At 41.6% G+C, this 23050-nt stretch overlaps 1 protein-coding gene and 1 non-coding gene across 4 annotated transcripts in view; both read right to left on the bottom strand.

The window, feature by feature from the left end:
* grid2ipb (glutamate receptor, ionotropic, delta 2 (Grid2) interacting protein, b) overlaps window positions 1-23050 on the bottom strand; it is a 41425-nt gene that overhangs the window by 10324 nt on the left and 8051 nt on the right. Inside the window, exons 5-16 of one of the 3 annotated variants that reach the window (XM_088323849.1) lie at window positions 12722-13003; window positions 10419-10504; window positions 7566-7635; window positions 6322-6474; window positions 6088-6243; window positions 4663-4814; window positions 4448-4582; window positions 4232-4317; window positions 3946-4096; window positions 1789-2081; window positions 1650-1694; window positions 35-757 (exon numbers count right to left, since the gene is read on the bottom strand). In XM_088323849.1, the coding sequence (XP_088179975.1) occupies window positions 35-757; window positions 1650-1694; window positions 1789-2081; window positions 3946-4096; window positions 4232-4317; window positions 4448-4582; window positions 4663-4814; window positions 6088-6243; window positions 6322-6474; window positions 7566-7635; window positions 10419-10504; window positions 12722-13003 (2332 nt within the window). Of the gene's footprint in view, window positions 1-34; window positions 758-1649; window positions 1695-1788; window positions 2082-3945; window positions 4097-4231; window positions 4318-4447; window positions 4583-4662; window positions 4815-6087; window positions 6244-6321; window positions 6475-7565; window positions 7636-10418; window positions 10505-12721; window positions 13260-23050 lie in introns of those variants that run through there. The other 2 variants (XM_088323851.1, XM_088323850.1) reach the window with 2 other exon arrangements.
* On the bottom strand, window positions 6937-7009 carry trnam-cau (transfer RNA methionine (anticodon CAU)). Its single transcript has one exon. It is a non-coding gene; the product is annotated as a tRNA-Met (tRNA).

Below are 23050 nucleotides of genomic sequence, written 5' to 3'. Positions count from 1 at the left end.
TTTTACCTAACTGTTTTTCGAATGTAGTTGTTACCTGCTGGGACTCTGGCTCTCGTCTCAGAATTTTGTTGTTGCTGGAGAATGCGGAATGAGACTTTGCAGGTTTGCACAAGGAAGGTGGGTCCAACTCATGACCCCGCGGTGGGCTGTGATCCTCAAGGGACGGGGGCATAGGACCCTGGTAACTGTGCTGGTGGTGGAGCTGATGGTGCCGGTGTAAGACGAGCTGGCTAGGCCGCAGGGTCTGAGTAGAAGACTGGACGGAAGGATGGCAGATGGGCTGGGGCTGGCTAAGTTGGCGAGGGAGATAGCCCGGGCGAGATGAGCGCAGTACGGTGGTGGCGGTGAAGGTGGTGCGAGCGTGGGACAGCGTCTGGAAACGAGGCCGGTCCACCTCCCCTCCGGCGGAAGGTAGTGGCTTATGGAGGGGAGAACGGTTGCACAGAAGAGTCCGCAAAGGGGGTGGGGGAGGGGGGATGATTGGGTGCTGGGGTTGGAAGGGCATCCGACTGCGGGGCATGTGTTCGGGGGAAAAGCGCACAGGGGGAACAGGGTCTGTGAACTGGACCGGGGGCGGTAACAAGACCTGGAGAGGGGGAGGAGGCGGAGGGCTTGTAATCGGCGGAGGCGGAATGTGTTCAGAGCCAGAGGAGTAGCAAGGGGAGGAAACGTCGTCGCTGCTACTGGGGTCCTCGCTGCTGCCGCTACTCAGTTGACGGTGGATGAAGCCAGCGTCTTGATCTTCTGGGAAGCACATCTGAGGGAGCAACAAGAAAATAAAAGTCTGATTACCACTTTACATGTAAATGTTTGAAAGGTTTTGAGTTTTGAGTCTGATGATCTTCGTTATTTGTGCAATTTCTAGCTGTGTGGTGAACGATCACCTGATCAGGTTGGAGGTATCTTTCTTCAAATCGTCAAAAAAAAGTGTCTGTGAACTTTTGACTTGATTTTGATGATGTCATGCCATGCATCATCAATAAATAAAAAGGGTGTGTCGTGCATTAAAATTAGGTGAGATGCTTGCCTAAAGGGTGCATAGCATTAAAACTGGCTGGTACACTTGCCAGTGGGTGTGTATAGTGCCCTATCTGTAATTATTTTCAAGATGTATACGCAAGCGAGTGTGTGAGGTGATCAGGTGAGCCTACACCTGGCGGGTTTAGGGTGGGGAACAACCACTCTGCCAGGCAAACCCCGCAGGTAGGTGATAATTGGGCAGCAGAACAGTGTCTTCCCACCCCGCAGCTCTGCCCAAATCATCCAGGGGCATTGTAGGAGGAACAGGACAACCTGATCACAGAGGAAGTCTGGGAGGTTAACACTCCCCCCCTTCTAGCACTATCGGCCCAAACAACTGGACGCCAGGGGTAGCCCAAGAGACATACATACCCCACCCCGTCCAGCACCAGCGGCCCAGACAACCAGTCCAGGTCACTTGCACCAGAGGGGAGGGAATGCCCCACAACGGTCAGCGCCACCCTCTCCTATCCTGCAAGAATGAGGAGGGCTGCCACACCACTGCCCAGACACACCCCTAAACAGCCACGCCCGACTCATCTTAGAAGCCATGCAAGCTTGAGCCCAATTAATCAAAAGCCAGAAATTAGTGATGTTGTAACTACACTCTATCGTTCATTATTACTTACAGGCACACTTCTTCTTCTGAAACCACGACAAGCACCTCGATATTTCTGTTTACGTGACACAATAATTGTTTTAGAACTCCTCAATTTGAATACTATAAGTTCCACCAGGAATGAATAAATAGTACATAGAATATCCCACCTCTTCATAGTCGTTCTCGTCCTGTCCGCAGTCGTCCACCAAAGTGACCCTGTGGCCCAGCTGCTCGCTAAGAGCGTCTAGGAACTTGTCGGTGTCCCGGCTGCGCGGGGGACGGGAGAAGGTGAACAGCTTCTTGCGCCGGCCCAGGGTGCCAGGGCTGTGTTGGGGCGAGGTCGGGGGACTCTCCAGGCTGACGTAGGGGTTGGAGTCCACGCTGCTTTGATGCTGGATCTCGTACACATTGGAAGGGAGCGGCTCCTTCCAGGTGAGGGACAAACCTGATTTACGGTTTCCTGGAAGTGGCATCGTCAGGGATTTATGTCGATTATTTCTAGGATTTTACCTGAGCTTCTGAATACATTGAATTTAGTGAAATTTGAGTTTCAGAAATAAACATTTAAATTTACTTGGAAAAAAAGTAGATGCTGAAAAAAAACACATTATGGATCAAATTTAAAAAACTTTAAAGGGACAGTATGTATTATCTGACCACTAGTTGTCACTGTATTTTGCAGTGCAACCAAATATGAGTGCTAAAAAGCACAAGGAAGAATACAAAGTACGAAACTCAAACTAACCAAACCACGCCATTGTTTTACCCAAGCCTTTTGCAGCCTTTTTGTTTTTCTGTAACCTATAGCTGCCAATTGGTAGACAAATATGCCAGCTTCCTGTAGGTCAGGGGTCAGGAACTTATGGCTCGCGAGCTAGATATGGATATTTTCATGAGTACATCTGGCTCGTAGATAACAAATATTTTTATAGGAATTCTCTCCGTGTCATCCCAAATTTGGCATGTACTAAGCTTATTGTAGTGCATGCAAGGCATATGCTGTTCTGTCAATGAAACGGTTCGGTCCAGTATATACAGTTTACAGTCAGAATGTCGCACCAACAGACCCCGTTTTGGCTTTACGTCGCTATAGAATCCTTAATATGGTTTCTCATTAAACAATGTATGTTCACTGTTGAGACATATATGATGAAAACCCACAGAACAAACTGTAAACACCCCCAAAACACCAGCCAAGCACCAATAACAATTTGATTGGGTGAACAGTAGGGGTGGACAAAGCTATGCGCACAGGGTGCACACTCTCTCTCTCTCTCTCTCTCTCTCTCTCTCGCTCTCTCTAATATCCAGCACCGTCTGCGCTGAAGGTAAGTAAGTCGGCATCCTGTTTGGCAGTAGTTTTTGACATTTTTATGAAATACGGTAACTTTGCTCGCGCCTTGTTTTGAAACCATTATGTAAGAGAAATTGACCTTCTAAATGGGCCTCAACACTCCTTAGTAACTGCAGGAAGGAGGGGAATTTAAAATGGTAAATTTATATTGATATGGGACACAGACTCTGGCATTGTTCTTTCATAAACTTTATGATCAAACGTCACAGGACGTGCTGAAGAATTGTCCTTTTTCTCCCTGCAAAGTATTTTAAAGGCATTTTTATGTGACAGTTCATGTATTTTTGCTTTTTGTTTAATTCAACATAGTTTTTGTTTTTTTAATAGTTATTTTACCACTAGGATGCACCAAACAATACACACTGTCCCTTTAAACAGCTTTCTTGTAAGAACTTTTGTTTAATTAACTTTTTTTTTCCTAAGTGGTATTCAATATAAATTTGCTACGCAACGAAAAATGATTACCTCCAAAAGTGCTTGCAAATTCATACATCCAAACATGTTTAAACATATTTGAAAAAAAATGTATTAGCTAGTCAAAAAAAAACCACCTGGCAGTCACACACTACACGATGCTCCTTTAATTTGTTTATGCCCTAAAAAAATAATTTGAGAAAGGCAATACAATGGGCTACAATACATACATTTTAAGGGTGACTGACTGTTAGAGGAGTGTGTGTGTTATGGATTAGGGTTAGGATTGGTAGCAATGACACATTGGTCATTGCCATCCCAGCCTCACAAAATCAGACAACAAAATCTAGAGTAAGAGTGTCTAAACTTGTTGTTTTTCCTGCTTGAGCCATTTATTAATTTGTCTTTTAATTGAACCATAATTTACCAAGCTTCAGGGCCGTTGAAAATGACTTGTGGGCTACAAATGGCCACGGTGCCCTAGTTTAGACACCTCCAATCTAGATGGAAATTGAAGCACGATTTTGAAACATGTGTGAAGGGTATTTTGGAGTACCTTTTAGAGGGGGAAGCGTGAGGGGGGAGAGACATCGGCCATAAGCCTCAGTCTGTCCCGGCCCCTCGGACTTCACTGGAGTGCCCCCCTGCAGGGGGGACACGGTCTTCCCCGCGTATAAATTCTCCAGCTCCGTGTACACACCTGACATCTATGAATGGAAGCACGATTAGCCCTGGCAGTACTTTGGAGGACTGCTGCTTTTTGAATTTAGGCAGCAAACCTTCAAGGGATTAGCACGAAATGGAGAAAGCTTTGTTAGCTTTAATGAAGGCCTACTACATACATGACTGAGATCAGGAGATTCAGGGAAAGAGGTTCCGTCTCCTGACTGCCTCTCCTCTTGGCTGCAACATTCCTCCAAATGAATTCCTAGAGCACAGTAAAGCACGAGGAGTGACTTGCATCCTTTCCCAGCTCAGGGAAAGGATGAAGCAAAGCAAAGCATGTAGCCTGGTCCCATTAAAAATCTATCGCTGCTGAAGGTCATTCCTTCCCGTACCCATTCCCAGGTGAGTTCCGATGATGCAGTCGTCGGAACTCCTCTCTCGCACGCAGCTGCGATACGGCGTCCCAGATATCCGCACGGAGCTGCTCCTGCGGTGGCGCTCCGAAGCAGCATCAGGTTCTAACACGGCTGCAGAACCAAACGTACACCCGTTACCCTACATACTTGTTTGGTTACTTGTAAGATTGCAGCCGATCCGAAAGGCTCACCGCTGCCTTTGATACCCAGAAACCGTGACAACTTGCCCTTGCAACGTTCCTGCTCGTCGTAAGTCAGCAACTGGTAGATAAATTGCCAGATCAGCTGCTTAGCTGGTGTGTCCAGTACTGGGAATATGTCTACGATAAGAGTGTCCACGTTTCTGCAAAAAACACACGATTAAAACACAAATTATGCCTATTATCTAGATCACAGGTCTGCAACGTGGTGCTTGCAAGGTCCAGAGTACCCCATAATAACAGCTGAGGTGCCTGCGGACCTGTTCTGAAAATAGCTCGCCAGTGCTAGGTCATTGTGATTTTCTAGTCAATTTTTTGGGTGGTTGACTGAGTCGAGTTTACTCTCCTTTCAATATTCAAGCTGGTAATAATATTTTGAAACTGGGTGCCCTTTGCGCTAATTATTAACAAAAAGTAGCTTGCAGCTTGAAAAACGTTAAGGACTTATGATCCAGATGTAAAACCTAGCACCAAAATGATGTTGACTTAAAATATAGATGTCAAATAGTTTATATAGTTTATATACATATAAACTGATTTATTCGTTATCAATCATCTACTAATTTTTAGTTAATCATATTGTATGGTTTGTGTTGTTTGTATGTGAAAAAAATGTACTTTTTCCTGTGAAAAATCTTCACGACCAGTCTGTTGAACATGTAGATGTGATGCAAATATTGTAAACTAATTGCTAATAGAGATGTGAAACAGATGAGAAAGTGTAAGTCTGAAAGGCTGCTTTTCACGCATGTGTAAATCAAGCTAGGGTGTCTATTGTCTTTTTTATAGATTGATTAAGGCACAAGAGAAAGGGATTGGCTGCAATATTGTCAGTTAAGCTACAGTTTAAACAATCTGCTAGTCAAGACGTGTAAAACTGATGAGAGAGTGTAAGTGTGCAATCTTGCTTCTCACGCTTTTGTAAATTAAGCTTGAAAATGTCTGTTGTTTCACTTTTTCTGGATTGAAAAAGGCCCAGTGGAAAGGGCTTGGCTGTCATATTGTTGGATAAGCGACAGTGTAAATGCTATTCTTGTCAAGGTATGAAAGCATACTGCTTCCTATGTGATGCAAACTTTGTCATTACAATGCTGTGGGGGCTGCAGAAAGGAGGAGAGGGTGTAAGTCGGTGATACCGCTCCTCCGGCATGCATAGATCAAGCTAGAGTGTCTGTTGACTTTGTTATTAGGGAAAGGGCCTTGTTGCCTATCCTTCTCTGCATTGCTCTTTTGGTTTGTGTGTTGTTTCCCTAGCAATACATTGTTTTTAGACTAACATTGATGTGAATCGAAACACCATCATGAGCACAGTCCTGTTCAGTTTCCCAGGCAACAGCAACTCTTCTTTCCATGCTTCTCAAAGAATGCTTTTTTATACATTTTCTCATCTTGGTGAGAATTTGAAACTGTGCTGACCTGTGCTGGAAGAAGGTCTCAAGGGCTTTGCATACAGTGTAACGTTCCTGGATTGTCAGCAGGTGCTCCAACTGCTGGCTAAATGTCCGCCCGTGAACTTTGATGCTGGGTGGCAGGATGTCTGCCACCCACTGCAGAGAGCTGAGAACAGGGGATCTGAACAGCAGGCACATTTTTTACATGTCATACATTATCAGTGTTGTAAAAGCTGTTTTGGCATTTTGAAGCTCTCACCTGGAGCCTGGCAAGGTGTTGGATGACAAACTTGGAGTTTCCTCTTGGTCTGTGGGTTCCGAGGAGTAATCGGTAAGACCGTCTTCTATAACCAGAGTGGGCATCGCACCGCTGCCCTGGAGCATTGACACTACCTTTTCATGAGAACAGTTCCTACGCAGGGAACAAAAAAGAAGGCGGGTGAAACAAATGATGTACTTTTAGTCACTCAGAGAGAACAGATGACTCATTATGTTTCATCTGTGAACAAAATTAGATACAAAAACAAGAACACATTTACAGGGTTTTGTTAAACAAACAGTAGGAGTTACTTCATTAGTCTTTAGAAACAATGGCTTGAGTCAGGCTTGAGATCACAACATTCAGATTAGGAGACTGCCTGCTGTTCTTGTAGTTTTACATATATGTATAGTGTCAACATTTGTGCACCAATTTGTTTGTTCAGGGGTCTTTTTAAAAAATACCCTGTGTGAGGCTTGTACTCACAACCTTCAGACTGTGAGACTGATGTGCATCCTACTGTGCAGAGCTATTTTTACATGTACTCTCCCAATTTTTTTTTCGATTTGTCATTGTCAAACCATAGATCGTGACCGAATTGGTCTTTCAAAACTATGCCCTGAGTGAGGCTTGAACTCACGACCTTCAGATTATGAGACTGACGCGCTGCCTACTGCGCCATCAAGGCTTGTAGTACTGAGAATGTGTTCAGTTAACAGTTCAGTTCCTGTCAGCGCGTTCCAAGTGGAGCTCTTTATCTAATCAGTTTGGTTATACTTACCTCTTTGTTTTCTGTCAGTGTGCTAATCAGTAGTTTCTTTAGATGTTTCTCTTGTGTAGTGGCGTTTTTATTTATTTTATACATCAGATTTTGTATTAAGTTTCTTCACTCCCACATGTGCTCTTTGCTACCCAGGGCCTGAGAAGTTGTTAGACCTCCTACAAGAAAAGTTATCTTACGTAAACAGTTCTCTCACGAGTACATCTATCCTCATATTAAACTAAGCTCCTCTCTCCATTCCCCCTGAGTCCAAAAGATAGATGTGTTCATAAGTGATGTTCGGGCCTTGTGAAGTTTTGATTTATAGCTGACAGCGACACTACATTCGGTCTCAATGCAGCAGGAGGTATATAATGAGATCGAGGCGATGACAGTCACGCAAAAAAGTGATGGATTATCTAACAAAGCAGCAGATGGTGATATACAACTTAATATTTGCAGCGATACGAAAACATGAGCTGACCTCATGTCCAGTCCGTTGAGGAAGAGGATGCGGTCGCCAGGTTTGAGTCCGCATTCTTCGGCTGGACTATCTGAGAGGGAGAGGACAGATACCACAAAGGAGACGTGACACAATATACAAGAGCAGATGGGGGTAAACCATTTGACTTGCAATGGCTTCTAAAATGTTACATAAGGACCAGGCCAGAGGAAACATAGTGATTGATTGAATGATCATATCGACACATATTTAAAATAAAATCGATACACGCCATGAAATTGGTTTTGAAACAGTAAGAATTAAAGCAATATGATGTTATATGTATATTTTCTAAGCAATGCATTTGAAAAAATATGTTCAAAAGGCAAAAGGGCAAAGTCGTGTTTTTGTGGTTCAATACATTAACAAAATACAGAAAAATGTAGACATGATATGTGTTAATTTGCAGGTAAGATGTTTTATAAATATTTTTTTCAATTAGGAGGTTAACAACTGGACTCCGGGGACAAGAGTGACACTATAGTGGTTAATAGGCTTCTGCTTGTTAAGAATAACAGTGACTTATTTCATCAACAAACAAGCATAACTTATTCATGAGCTTTTTTAACTCCCTCAATAGGAATCACGCTTGGGTGTCATCAAATCCTTAACTCTTGTTTCTGCTTTTTACCGTCCAGATCGCCATATCACCCTTCTAATCTTCTCAGTGCACTGTCTATTTTTCATTTTCTTTAATTCGCTCAATTTTATTGAAGGTCTTTAATTTCTACTTGAAAAAGATTGTAAACAAAACCAAAAAGAGAAGCTTTAATGGTACTATCCGTTCCATGTTCTGAAACCTCACTTGAGTTCCGGTCGTGCAGCTGGGAAAGGATAGAGTACTTCTGACAACCTTCGATGTGGTTTGAGTGCGTCATTATTCAGGGGAATGTGGGCATTGCAGCAAAAATTAAATACCACCATTAGGGACCATGCTTGTGTGTTATTAAAAAATTAGCAATTGTTCAAACTTTATTTGAATCTACTTACATTGCAGCTGCCAACTACAATCATGATCGTTCTGTCACCTCTCCATTCTTGTCCGTGCACTGTCCAATTTCGCTTTTTTTGTCTGATAGTTGTTAAACAAGTGTTTGAACGTCAACTTGAAGCTGATTGAAAACAAAACTATATATAGCAATGATGGCACTATCCATTCCATGTGCATAAGCTACACTGTAGTTCTGGTCACCAATCGTGCAGCTTGGAGCGAATGGTATACTTCTAACATCGTTCAACATGATTTGAGTGGGCCATATTTGGGTGAAATGTAGGCATTGCAGCAGAAATTATCTATGAGATTTTTAATTCCACCACTTGTGTGTCATGAAATAATTAGCACTCATTTAATACTCTTTTGAAGCTACGTGCATCACAGCTGCCAATTGTCATGATCGTTCTGTCACCTCTCCAATCTTGTTGGTGCACTGTCCATTTTTCATTTTCTTTCGTCTGATCATTCTAAAAAAAGGGGTCCAGTTTCTACGTGAAACGTATTGAAAACAAAACTTAAAAGAGCGATGATCCTAATGTCCGATTGATGTGCGTAAGCCTCAATTGTCACGGTTGCCATGGCGCCCAATTGCCCCGCCCGTGTGGCTCCAGCTGCGGCTCATTGACAGATTGGCTTTCTGTCTTTTTAAGCTCAGTGCTCTCATTTTTCCTGGGTCAGTCTGTCAACAAATCTCTGCCCCGCAAGACGTGGGTTTTGACTCAGTCCTGTTTTCCTGTTGGTATTCCCTGTCTGGTATTGTTCCCATCTACTTTTGTCCTGTTTATTATTCTCTCCAGTTTTCGTTCCCGTCTATTTGTCCTGTTTATTTTCGATATCCTGTTTCGTTATCTATCCTGTCTATCCCGTCCAGTCCGGTATCGACCCTATCTGTCCCATATCAACTCAGACAATTGGTATCGATCTCGTCGGCCTCTGGCTTCCTATCATTTCACGCCAGACTGCTGCCTTAAGTGCATGACTTTCCATTTCCCGTATAATAAAAGGCTTGTGTGAGAACGTCACGCGTTTAGGTCCTGATCCTGTTCCGGTTCTTGACATCAATGTAGTAACGGTCACCAATCGTGCACTTCAAACAATGTTTAATGTGGTTTAAGTGTGCTATCTTTTGGGGAAACGTGGGTAATGCAGTAAAAGGGAAAAACATATTAGTAGTACTTTTAAACATTCTATTTTTCATATTTTTGTCCGGAGAGCAGGATTCAAAAGCCCGCGGACCGTAGTTTGCCCATCCCTGTACTAGAAAATATGTTACTTAATAAACAATTCTTCCATGAATGAGCTTTCTGGGCTGTCTCAGAGCTGACATGCACGACAGGGAATTGTGTGAAGAAACAATCCCATGTCTATGCGACATTGAGTCACGCAACACCACTCTCTTTTTGAGAGCTGTGCCACCACCGCGACAGCCATAGGGTGTCAGGGTGCGAAAAGACAATCTCCTGGTCCTCTGCGGTGGATCCGCGAAGAGAGGAGAGTCACGCCAGCCACCTCCACCATCTCCATACCAACCTCCATAAGGCCCACTGAGTCAACCTGATTGCCGGCGCACGACGGTGGTGGGCGAGAGAGGTGTTTCGTCACGAAATACAGACCATGTCCAGACATTTCTCAAAACATCCAAATTAGATTGGTTACTAGGAAACCGCTCTTCAGTTTTTTCAACGTTACCACACAAACAAGCTTGTGGTTCTTCTTTTGGCTTCCCGCCACATTCATTATTAAGTCCTTCCAGCCCTTGGGCCTACGATCAAAACACGTTCAGCCCACGCAAGGACAACCTCGCACTTGTTTTGGTCTCATATTCAAAAATTGACTCGAACCTGCTATCACCGAATCGATGCAGACCGGAGCGTGACCCCGCAGTGTGAAGCCGAAGGTCTTCTTTCCTCTGTAGATACGGATCAGCCTGAAAAGAACAGGGGTGTGAGGTTGAGTGTGCATTATAAGTGCAGTTCCCCGTGTTATTATCACTGCATGGCGCTGATGACAAGAGATTTGCTGCTGTTTACCCCAGTGAAGAAAAAAAGTAACAGTCGTGTTGCTATGGAGATGATCGAAGGCGAGATTCGTTTGATCAGTAAACAGGTGTAAAACGCAAAAAAAAACAATGTCGCTTTTAATAGCTAGGCAGCAGTTACATAACTAGGTGCAGGTGGATGGTGTGCAACACTGGGTCCACTAGGACCAAAACGGTGGCAACCACTGTATGAATGGAAGACTTGAGAGACTAGAGTCGCACATCCATGTGACGCGTCTACATTGTGATGTTATCTGTATTTTTAGGTATGTGTGTGCTTTTACTGTAGGACCTTAAAGTGACAGTGTTTAAGAATTCACCAGCAGAGGTTATTGTCGCTGAGAACAGAGCTAAACACACACTATGAAGCCTAAAGGATACCACTTTGTAAAATTCAGGAGCCTACTATCATTTTTTTTAATGAGTTAGAGGGAGAAGCTACTAAAATGGCAGTAAAGAATTATAAGAGCAAAATAGTATTTGTCAAGCTAAGGGACCCTGAATCTTGGAACTCGGCCTGAGCAAACATGAATTCCAGCCAGCGACAAGACATGGAAGCTCCTGTTAATCCCTGCTAGCGACATCAAAAGAATCAGCTAGCTGGATACACCTGGAGCGACTGAAAACAGCAAATAGCTCGAGTTGGTTGGAGCTGGTGTAAGTGACTAACATTAGCTGTTAGCAGGAGAAGCTACTAAAATGTATGACCAGCTGTGGTGGGCGAGTGACAACGTACAACAAAACCAGCTTTATTTACACAGAGAAGCTTACAATAACAATAGCGGAGAGCCTTAGCCTGCAGCCAAGTAGCTAACATAGATGGCCAGAGAAGGAAACTGGGAAAAAAGTTAAGTCATGGGACTCAGAAACAATCACATGCAGGGCTCAGCTGTGGAGGATAAAAGACTGCTAAATTCACCACAATATCAAGATAGCTTTGCAAAATCGTCATTCCGTACTAGTAAGATGATCGGCAGACATGTCAGTTCCTATAAAAAAAAAAATACACATGTTTTTATTTATTTTTATGTTTTTTATTTAAATGAACGAAGTATTTTTACACCACGAGGGTCCCTAATATAATACGCACTGTGACGTTAAGTGATTGTTATCGGATTTTTTTGAGCACAAAGACCTAAATATGTCACTTTTAGTGCAGGGTAATGTATCAAAATGATGGATTGTGTTTCCATATGCTTGGTAATAAACCTACTGCCTGGTTTCCATACCGTCTCTGGCAGAGGTCGGGAACCTTTTTTGATTCAAGGGGCCTAAAAGCAAAGTTTTTGTTTTTTTATGAGAGCCAAACCATATAATTTAAGACAAAGTTAAAAAAAAAACGCGGAACCTGCTTAGCTGACAAAAACAAGTCAGCACATTTTATCTTACTGTGTGACATTTGATGATTTGATGAACTGTATGAAATTATCATAATAATGCCACGGCATGTGTTCCATATCAACAAATATACTACTTTAAATTCATTATCATTTTATTGTCTTTGTTGTAAATAATGGTTTCAAAATAAGGTGCAAGCAGAGTTGTTTTGTAAAAAATGTCACAAATTACTGTAAAGAGAAGGATAGAGGTGTACAGTATTTACCTTAAGCTATGTGGCCGCCCAACCCTACTGCTCATCCAATCAAATTGCTCTGGTTCCTTGGCTGGCATTTTCGGGTGTTTACAGTTTGTTCTGTGGTTTTTCATCATACAGTGTCTTAACGGTCAACATACATGGTTTAATGAGCTTACATATACATAATTCATGGAGGAGTACATCCAAAACAAGGTTTGTTGGTGTAACACAGTGACTGTAAATTGTAGTTGCAAATCTACCCTATATATTCTGGACCGAACTACTCAATTTGAGTATTGTTTCGGCTTCGCATATACCAGAAACGGAATGATTCAGAGAAGGTTATTGACTCTGTACTTTATCTCAGAGCAAGATGTTCTCAAAATATGAGCCATATCTGTCTCGCGAGCCATACATTCCTGGTGTGCGGCATTAAATTAGTTAAACATGTGCTATAAAGGTTTTTTTCTGTCACTGGTTTGAGATCTTTCAGTGTATATATTTCTTTCATTTTAACGAGAATTACTCACCTCTGGTTGGGTCCAATGGGAGGTTGCATGGTTACCCCAGGGACCAACTTCCTGTGTCCTTTCTCTCTTTCCGCCTCTCCTCTCCCACCTGGTTCTCCTCCATCCCGGGGCACCGAACTGGCCCGTTTGGTCCCATGGTGGCAGTCCGAGTGGTCCTCGCTTCGACTGCGACGGATCCTGCCCTGCGGTTCGCTGATGCTCTTACTGCGGCACAGCCTGTTGATGACGTTCTGGGAAACGGACTCGTCGAAGCGTTGACGGTGTTTCTTGGGAATGAAGATCCTGGCCAACATGGCAGCATGTGAAGGAAAGGGCAAGGTGATGTTAGTCCAAGAGAGCCCTCGGATAGTGGACCGAGTACAGGTCCAGCTTGGTCTACTTATGGAAACTGAGGTTGCTCTCTGATGTTTACTTTATCTATATTGTCATTATCAAAAGCCCTTAGTTTTAAAGAGTGCTCATAAAAAATCAAAAGCAAGTTGAAGGAGACGCCAAGAGAAATGAGAGTACAAGCAGGACTCTCGACTGCAGCAGTGTGAGGAAAAAGAAAGGGTATACAGCGAGAGAAAATAGTGTGGGAGTGTGAGAGCATGGGATTCCTCCCTTCGATTTCACTATCTCTCTCCTTTTACAGCATCTCCCATACTTCCGCCCATTCCGTCACCTTCGGCGTGAGCGCCGAGCATGAAGCCGTCATCATCTTGTTGACCCAAGACCTCGCCAATTGACGCTCGGCGCCCACAACTTGTGTTTTTTTGCCGTTTTCAATCCAATTCATTTTCCATTCATCTGGTGTGACTCAGGAACAATTGGCATAATTACTATTCCGAGAGCTGCCATTGTAGCTTGGACACAAACAATTAAAACCTTAAGATGATTCTTCTGAATCATCACAACAATCAGAGCAGAGGCAGGAAGGATTGTGATTTCCATTCCCCAAACCGGTGTTTTTCTAGGATTACAAAATTGGCAAAATCTTTAGAAACCGGGTATTTGGGCATTGCCACGTACCCCCAAATTAATGGCCCATTGAAAATGGCACATGAAGCAGCATATAACTGTCTGAAATCTGTTATTTCGAGCCTCGCTTGGGGCGGTAATCCTAGAATTAAGGCGAGAAGTTAGGGCTTAGATTTAAGGTTAAAGCATGGGGTAGGCTGTCATGTCCTGCACGGTCGTCATGGCACCCAGCTGGTCTTGCCCCTTGACACCGGCTGAGACAGATTGACTTGATTGCGTGTGGGCTACTTAAGCGCTCCTTTTGGGTCTGCCCGTTGCCAGACCATTGCTTCACTACGAAGAAAACCTGTTCATGCCTGTTTGTTCTGAGTAAATGCCTTGTTTGTAATTTTGATTGCCTTTAAGCCTGTTTTGTTTTGTCTTTGGTCCATGTGTGTTGGACAACTTTTATTTTCCAATTAAAGTGACAGATTGTCTACGCATTTTAAGTTCAGACTTCCTGCTTCCTGGCCCGTTTCCGTGACATGGGCAAATTTAGAGTCGTGGGCCGCATTTGGTTAAAAATGTTGGCAGCAGGGCAAGAAGAAAAAAGATTGACTCACTGATTTCATTTTTCTTGTATCTTTAAAATCAAATGCGATACTTCGGCAAAATACACGATGAAAAAATGACATGTCGACCTATCCAATTTTTCCCATTTGAATTTATGAATACATATACATGCAGACATGTATGTTTTGTGTACTGTTACCCAATGCTAAATATATTGCACCCTGGTCATCCTGGAAGGGGGGATTACCGCTTGTGAGACACCTTCTCTGTCATTGTTACTGATGCGAGGCAACTGTGCCTGCGACATTTTGCCTACGGTACGTAGTTGTCGCACTTTTGGATTTGAGGGGTTAGTGTTTGGTTCAACTGCACGAGATTTCCAGCCACGAAAAAAAAATCCCTTTATGATTTAAAAAAGTGTAGTATTAAGCTTCCTAAGTGCTGTGAGAGAAAATCATTTTGTCCTCTCGACATTATACACTTCTTTCGTTATCATAACATAGATAAATACCCACACAAACATGTTACTACTTGAAGCTGTCCTCGAGAGATTTTCATTTTACCGTCACTGTCTTTGAAGATTTTTAATTAACTTTTTCAATTTTGTGCAAACCCTAATCATAGGATTAAGATATATGTTCTGCAGCCATGTAGGTGTTAACACCCTCTCAGGCCCTCCCTGCTGTTTTTAATCTGTGTCTCTTCTGTCATCTCTTCTTATCAAGAAGCTAATACAGTACAGTATGTCCCTAGTCTAGTGCTGAGGGGGGAATCCATCTTTTTCAGTCTGAAAACCTGGTCAATAGAAAACAGAGTCGCTTTACCTCTAATACTAGATTATAAGGGTACATTTTTCAAATTTTTGCCTACATCATCGCAAAAATATTCCCGCCTCGAAACGGAACACTTGTCCTGGTTTGACCTCATTTATAAAGAAGAGAGAATCTAAAATTATCTACTGGCGGCTCGTGGCGGAGGAAGCGAGCGGGGAGGCAGACGAGTCTTTCTCCGAAAAGTGACGAGCAGAAAAACTACAAAGAGCGGATCTTCTTTTGTTTAGAGCAGGGGTGGGAAACTATCTGGAGTCAGGGGGCTAAGTTGGGTAAAAATATTTGGCCATGGGGCCATTCCTGGAGACCTATCCATTTTTTTCATTTGTTATAGTCCTTTTAATATTTGTTCTAAATAGGATTGGTCTCATCAAATTGGGTTTGAAACACAAAGAAAATAATATATTATCGTTTCTTTGTGTAAATATTGTGTAAAGTATAACTATAACCTTATCCTCCTTGTTTTATAACCTTATCTTCTCTGTTCCTTATCTTCTTGGTTTCTTTACCTCACTGTGAATGTGTGAAACTGGAGTGTCATGCCCAATTTTGTTGTCACAATATGTTAACCCATTTTGTAACAATGACAATAAAGGTACGGTATATTCTATTCTATTCCATTCTATATTAGGTCCGAGTTATAAGCACTAAATTTGATATAGAGAATGGTAGTAGTACTGTAGTTGAATTTTTTGTATTTTTCTAGTATTTCCATTGTAGGATTTTTTAGTATTGCTGTAGTTTTGTTTTGTAGTATTTTTGTAGTATTTCCTTAGTAGTATTTTTGTAGTTTGTTTAGTACTATTGTAGTTTCATTTTTGTAGTATTTCCTTAGTAGTCTTTTTGTAGTATTCCTTAGTAATACTTTTGCAGTATATTCGTTGTACTTTTGTAGTACTTTCTTCGTAGTATTTTTATTTCTATAGTTGTATTTTTGTCATATTTCTGTTGGAATATTTCTGTAGTACTATTTTTGTAGTATTACTGTAGTGGTATTTTTGTAGTATTTCGAATTATTTTTGAGTATTTAAATGGTAGTATTTTTGTAATGTTACTGTAGTTTTGTATTTTGGTAGTATTTATTAGTATTTTTCCATTAGTATTTTTGTTGTAGACACATTATAGGAGTACTACTTTACTTACTACTTGTGTGTGTGTATATATATATATATATATATATATATATATATATATATATATATATATATATATATATATATGTAGTCATTATATTCTGAACATTTTTACATATCGGGCCGGATGAAAAAGCCTGATAGGCTGCATGTGGCCCGCGAGCTGTAGTTTGCCTACCCCATGTTTAGAGTGTAGGCCGACAGATGTGACTCACAGGACAAGTATTAAATTTAACAAAAATGGAAGAATAATAATATAAATTCCTCAAATATTGTTAACAAATTCCAGTACTCATTATAAACCACTTTAGTGTCGGGTTCAGCATTAGATATGAGTAGGGATTGAAGTATCAGTACTCGCACAGTGGTCGATACCAGTTGGCCAATTTACGTTTAGAAGCAAAGTATTGATTCCATGTATCAATATTTTAAGAGAGGGGCTTTATGTATTTATGTTATCTTTATCCAGTAACGGTATTAATGATTTATCAACAGTTGGGAATTTGTAGCAGACTAAAAAAATGTGGTATGGAACCATTTTAGTTAAAGTAATAAAAAATGAGTTATGTCAGCTGTTAAAGGCGAGTGACTCTGTAGGACAAATCAGTGGCTGATGATAACAATAGTGGCTAACGCTGAGCGTAGCCTGCAGCCAAGTGGAAAACATGAGTGGCTAGAGAGGAAAACAGAGGAAAAAGTGGACAATGCCTCAACCAAAATTTCTAAAACTACCAATGAAATATATCAAGTTCATGAGATACTACATGAGTTTATGCTCATTATTTGAATCAATAATGTTAATCAGCCTGGTATGAATCTTGCTCAAATCAGTGTTCAGCCACAAAAGCATCCAGGAGTGCGACAGAAAAGAAGAAAAAAAACATTCTAAAAGCAACCAAAACTCAATGTTCTCGCTACAGTTCAGATGTCTGTACAGTCACAACAACCTTCCTTGCGCGAGTTCTCCGTTGCTTTGTGCACATTAACTTGAGTTAGAGAGGAGACACGACCAATTGGTGGTACTACTTTGATAGGGAAAGAAATCACAACAGCCCGTACACATCCTGAACCATGGGACTCATCTTCAAGAAGCTCTCTGGTGCCTCATGCACATTACAAAGAGGTGGAGAGGAGACACGACCAAGTGTCGCCACTACTTTGATAGAAGAACAAAAAAATCACAACAGCCTGTACACATTCTGAGCTGTGCAACTGAGTATGGCCAGGTTCTCTGGTGCATCACACACATTACGAAAAGGTTGAGAGGAGACACAACTGAGTTGTGCTACGACTTCTTTCGTATATAAAATTACAACACCCTTTACACAACCTAAGCCATGCAACTAATTATGGCCAAGCTCTATGGTGCATCACGCATGTTACAAAGAGGTTGAGAGGAGACACAACCAAGTTGTGCTACGACTTATATAGTAAAAAAAAATACAACAGCCTGTACACATCCTGAGCCATGTAACTGATTATGGCGAAGCTCTCCCCTGCCTCATAGTCATTAAGTGGTAGAGAGGCGACAGGACCATTTTGTTTGACTACAACTACAGAAAATCAAAATATTTTTTAATGAGGAATCTAAATATTTCAGTGTCAGGACCAGAACGGAGACCTGACCCACTTGCATTATGTTTCTCTCAGCAACGAGTCGAAAGCCAGGAGAGGAGAGTAGACGTGGTCAGGATCAAAAAACGGGTCGAAGCCGGGGAACAGACGGGAGCAAAGACAGGAGTGAGTAAGGGTCGAAAAAAGCTTGCCTGGAGTAAACTGAGGTTCGCAGACGGACTGACAACAGGTGACAGAAAGACGTGGGTTTAAATAGTGACAGGGAGCCAATCAGAGTCCAAGGCAGTTGGCACCAAAGTAGCGGGCACAGGTGCATCACATCACTAATCATGACACTCAGATATTTTCAACAAGTATTGTTGGCTTATTAATAATTATAGTATGGCATCATTGACTAATTTTCAGGTCTTTTTTTTCAATTGGCCCGATAAATATTCTGTATCACTAAACAAATACAAACATTCATACATATAGCACATACAATACAGACATGGGGACTTGAGACTTAGTGACTTGGACTCGAGTCGACTCGAGTCGCTGTTTTTATGACTTGTGACTTGACTTGGACTTGGCAATCTAAGACTCGGGACTTGACTTGTGACTTGACTTGCCCAAGAAAAAAATACTTGGGACTTACTTGGGACTTGAAGGTGAAGACTTGAGACTTACTTGAGACTTGCACATGTGTGACTTGGTCCCATGTCTGATACAATATATATATATTATAAATTGATGATCTCAGCAATATTAAGACATTAATAATAAGCCTGGAGACAGATTTGCAGTGCTGCATTTCAGTATCTGCAGTCCCTCCGTAAACACTATCATTACCGGTACTATTCAGGGAAATGTCGTCGAGCAGAAAACAGACGGTAGAAAACACTGGAAAGAACTACAATAGCATTTTTTTTATCTCTAATTGCCAGGAACCAAAACTCATAAATGCAGAAATATTAGGATGAAAAAAATAACCTGTACTCACTCCAAGCAATTCATCCTTTCAGCGCTTGCTCATGGTTAGAAGCTAAAACCAAAAGTGAAGCTCCTGACTAAATCAATGAAAGATATCAGGTGGACCGCAGAAAAGAGGGGGGGGGGCTAGGTGGTCTCGGAGCCCGATCGAGAGAGGAGAATACTGCATAGCGCGAGATGAAATTTAAGAGAGAGGTGCAAAAAGAGAAATACAGCAGAAATAAATTTTCTAGGAAGGCTCTTGAATTGTTCATGAAAGAACCAAAACGTCACTGTTGCTACAGATTTTGAAAAAGAAAGGTTGTTTTCATGCCCCTTTAATGGTTTGTACGGGTGCTTGTAATCCTTGAAAATGCTTGAATTTTATTGTTGTGTTTTTAAGGATTGAAAAGTGCTGGAATTTTGGGTGAAGTGCTTGAAAAGTGCCATATTTCTCTACAAGTCAGCTTGAAAATGACGTCGACACTGCTTTTTGGCAGCTTCGCTTTTTTTTGCCATTGGATTTCTTCTTCCCTGGTGATTAACAGCAGCTGGCATTAGTTTGTATGGCATTATCTTATGAAGCGTCGTCATCCCGTAGGATGCTTGTGTATGAACAGGGCACTATGAAATGTGTATTAGTGGAAGCATTATGCATCCGTCATGATTAACGATGTGAATCACCTGTGCCCGCTCCTTTGGCGCCAACTGCCTTGGATTCTGATTGGCTCCCTGTCCCTATTTAAACCAACTCCTATCTGTCCCCTTTTGTCAGTCCGTCTGTGAATCTCCGTGTACACTAGGCAAGCCTTTTTTGACCCTGACTCACGCCTGTCCCGTTTATTTGCTCCTGTTTGTCTCCCGCTATGACCTGTTTTGATCTCGACCACGTCTGCATTCCCGTCCCAAATTACGATCTATTTTTGATCTCGACCACGTCTGCTCTCCCGTCCCGGCTTACGACTCGTTTCCAACCACGTCTTGCTCTCCCAGTCCTGGATACCGACCAGTTTTCCGCCCCTGACACCGCCATCGCTCGCTACGGAAGCTCCACTTCCATGTTGGGATCACAAGGCGAGTACGAGAGCGTACACCAGATCGTGGGCGCACCCTTTCCTCGTTCCTTCAATAAAACTTGTGGTAAACGTTACGCGAGTGGGTCCTGTTTCCGTTCTGGTCTTGACAGTATCAATTATGGACATTCATGATTGGCCATGCAAAAAATGAAGGTAATAGATAGATTTCCTGCAACTGAAAATTTTTACCCGACACCGATATGGGGAAAGATTTGGAATTGACTTAACATCTAAAAATCAAATGAACACACAAACTTAAAAACTGTATATGTAAATCATAGTTACAGTATATTTGTGAATGTGCAGAATTCATAATTTACACGTGATTTTTTTTTTTTTTTCATTTCAAAGGTACTGGGGAAATTGGAATATTGACTTTGGTGTAGGAACCCTGGAGATAGTCATTGTGGGTAAGCCGCCAGAGTAGTAAAATAATTGGCTGCTTTCATTGGCTGTACTTGTGGGTAAATTGTCAGAGGAATACAAAAAAAAGACAGCAGTCTCTTTTGGACGCTGCGCAAAAAGGTAGTCATTAGTAAGTAAACAGGTCTGCCTGTCTAGGGTTTTTTTGTGTGTGTTTTTTTCTGGCATATTAGGTTATTTTGGAAAGAATCCAAACACCAGATGGAGTGCTTTACAAAAAAAAGGAAAATAAATAAATACATGTTTGTGTAGTGTGTTTCTATTTCTAAAGTTATATTTAATTTGTTTAATAAGATATTTTTGTGTTTATTTACATTTTTTTCATGTATATTTTTTCTGTATTTCATATACATTTTATTCATTTTTATATACCCGGTAGTATTTTATATGTATCTCTTTTTCGGGGTTGTTTCACAGCCGTTTTAGATATTTAATATTCATTATATTTTAATACTTTATTATTTATTTGTATTCATCTTATTGAGACAGAGTGCTCCACAAAAATAAGCAGTCAAAAAAATTAAAAAATCTGTGTCAAGTGAGTTAATATTTGCATTAAAAAATCTTTACATAAGTTTACATATTTATTCTTATACTTTTCTATTTTTTCACGTAATATTTTATTTTTACTTATCAGGATTTTTGATTCGATATTCATTGTTGATGTAAATCCTGTTTTCATTAATTGAATTTTATGTAGTTTTGGTGAGATTTTTTTCCTGTTTTTTGAATAATCCTCTTTTTTTATATGTATATATAGAGCAATATCTAATTGAAATTGTTAAAATATATATTTTTTTGCATTTACTGTATGTACATATTTATTTTTTTGTATATTTTGTATATTTTCGGATAATTTCTACCAGTTTTACATCGTAGTTTATATATTTTTTTTTTAAATGTATTCACATAATTGTGTCATGATGACTGATTAATTTCACCTTTGGCCGCTCGTTTGGCGCCAGCCGCTGCTGGCTTCCTTATTGGTTCCCCGTCCTACTTAAGCTCCGTCCTTTCACTCGCCTGTTGTCAGTCCGTCAGCGAACCTCTGTTTTGACAAGGCAAGCATTTTTAACTGATTCCCGTCGGTCCAGTTTTTCATCCGTTTTCCACGCGTCCGTTCCTGATTTCCCCGTTTGTCTCGGACTACGACACGTTTTTTGACCCTGACCGCGCTTTGATCTCCCGTCCCGGCTAATGACTCATTTTTTTACCACGACCACGTTCTGATCTCCCGTCCCGGCTAACGACCTGTTTTTCCATCTACTACGCTACGATCTCCGGCTCCGGAAGATCCACTTCTGCATTCAAAACTCGTTCCGATTCTGTGAGCGGCTTACTTCCCGCGTCCAGCGAGCACCATATCGCGGGCACTGCCTTTCCTCTATAACTCAATAAACTTGTGATTAACGTTACGCATACGGGCCCTACTTCCGTTCTGGTCGTGACAAATTCAGTGTATTTTCTATTTCCACTCACTACTTATTAATTTATCAATTAATGTATCTGTATTTTAGGGTTATAAATTAATCCTTCCATCCATTATTTCCACCGCTTATCCTCAGTAGGGTCACGGGGGAGCTGGAGCCCATTTCAGCTATCTTCAGTGGTTGCCAGCTAGTCGCAGGGCACACAGAGACGGACAACTCACTTGCTTATTCACACCTCAGTAGCCTAGATGGTAGTGTGCCCGCTTTGAGACTGGGAGGTCGCTGGTTCGCGCCTCGACCGAGACATACCTAATTGGTATAATGGCGGCGCCCTCTGGCTGCGGCTGCATCGACTCGCTACAACGGGTCAGATGTATCGACATTTCGTTCTGTGTACATTGTTACAAAGAATGACAATACAAAGGAAATTATTATTATTATTATTATTATTATTATTATTATTAATTATTAATTTGGTCTGGCCGATTAACCTGACATGCATGTTTTATTTGGTATTGTGGGAGTAAATTGGAGAGCCCGGAGGAAACCCACGCAGGCACGGGGAGAACATGCAAACCCCGCACAGGAAGGCTGGTAGTTGGATTTGATCCCATGACCTTAGAACTGTGCCGCAGACGTGCTAAAAACCCAGCCGCTGTGCCGCCCAGGTTATTATGTGTTATTATTAATTTATTTAAATGTAGTTTTTTTTATTTATTTTACTTTCTTTTGTTTACTATTTATTAATTTTATCGTTTTATCCTAACTATTAGTGGATGTTTTAAAGAAAAATAAATGGTCATAAATTCAGGCTATTTTTATTTAAAGATTTTGTCATGATTACCGATGCGTGGCACTTGAGCCTGCTCCTTTGGCGCAAACTGCCTGGGACGCTGATTGGCTCCCTGTCACTTTTTAAACCCCTGTCTTTCTGTCACCGGTTGTCAGTCCGTCTGCAAACATCAGCTTACGCTAGGCAAGCCTTTCGACCCTGACTCTCTCCTGTTCTGGTTCCTGTCTCTACCGACCCTTTTTCTGATCTCGACCACTATTTTTGCTCCCCCGTCCCGGTTACTGACCTGTTTTTTCCGCTCTCGACACCGCCATCGCTCGCCACGGAAATACCACTTCCGCGTCTGAGCAACCTGCTCCCCGCGACCAGCGATCTACGGATCGTGTGTACTATCCCTTCCCTTTTTCCCAATAAAACTAAGAGAAACGCACGCAAGCGGGTCCTGTCTCCGTTCTGGTCCGGACAGATTTATGGATTTTTGGGGGTTGGAGGTTATTTTATGAACTCATGGTACTGGGATCCGGTTCACGAGTTTACCGGGCATACCTGATAAATAACTTACCAAAATTATTCGTCCAAGATTTTATATAGTTGTCATAATTGTGA

Source organism: Urocampus carinirostris, chromosome 19 (assembly GCF_059441175.1).
Source record: "Urocampus carinirostris isolate Australia breed hairy pipefish chromosome 19, RoL_Ucar_1.0, whole genome shotgun sequence".
NCBI classification, from domain to species: Eukaryota; Metazoa; Chordata; class Actinopteri; order Syngnathiformes; family Syngnathidae; genus Urocampus; species Urocampus carinirostris.
This window is presented reverse-complemented; position numbering and strand designations above follow the sequence as displayed.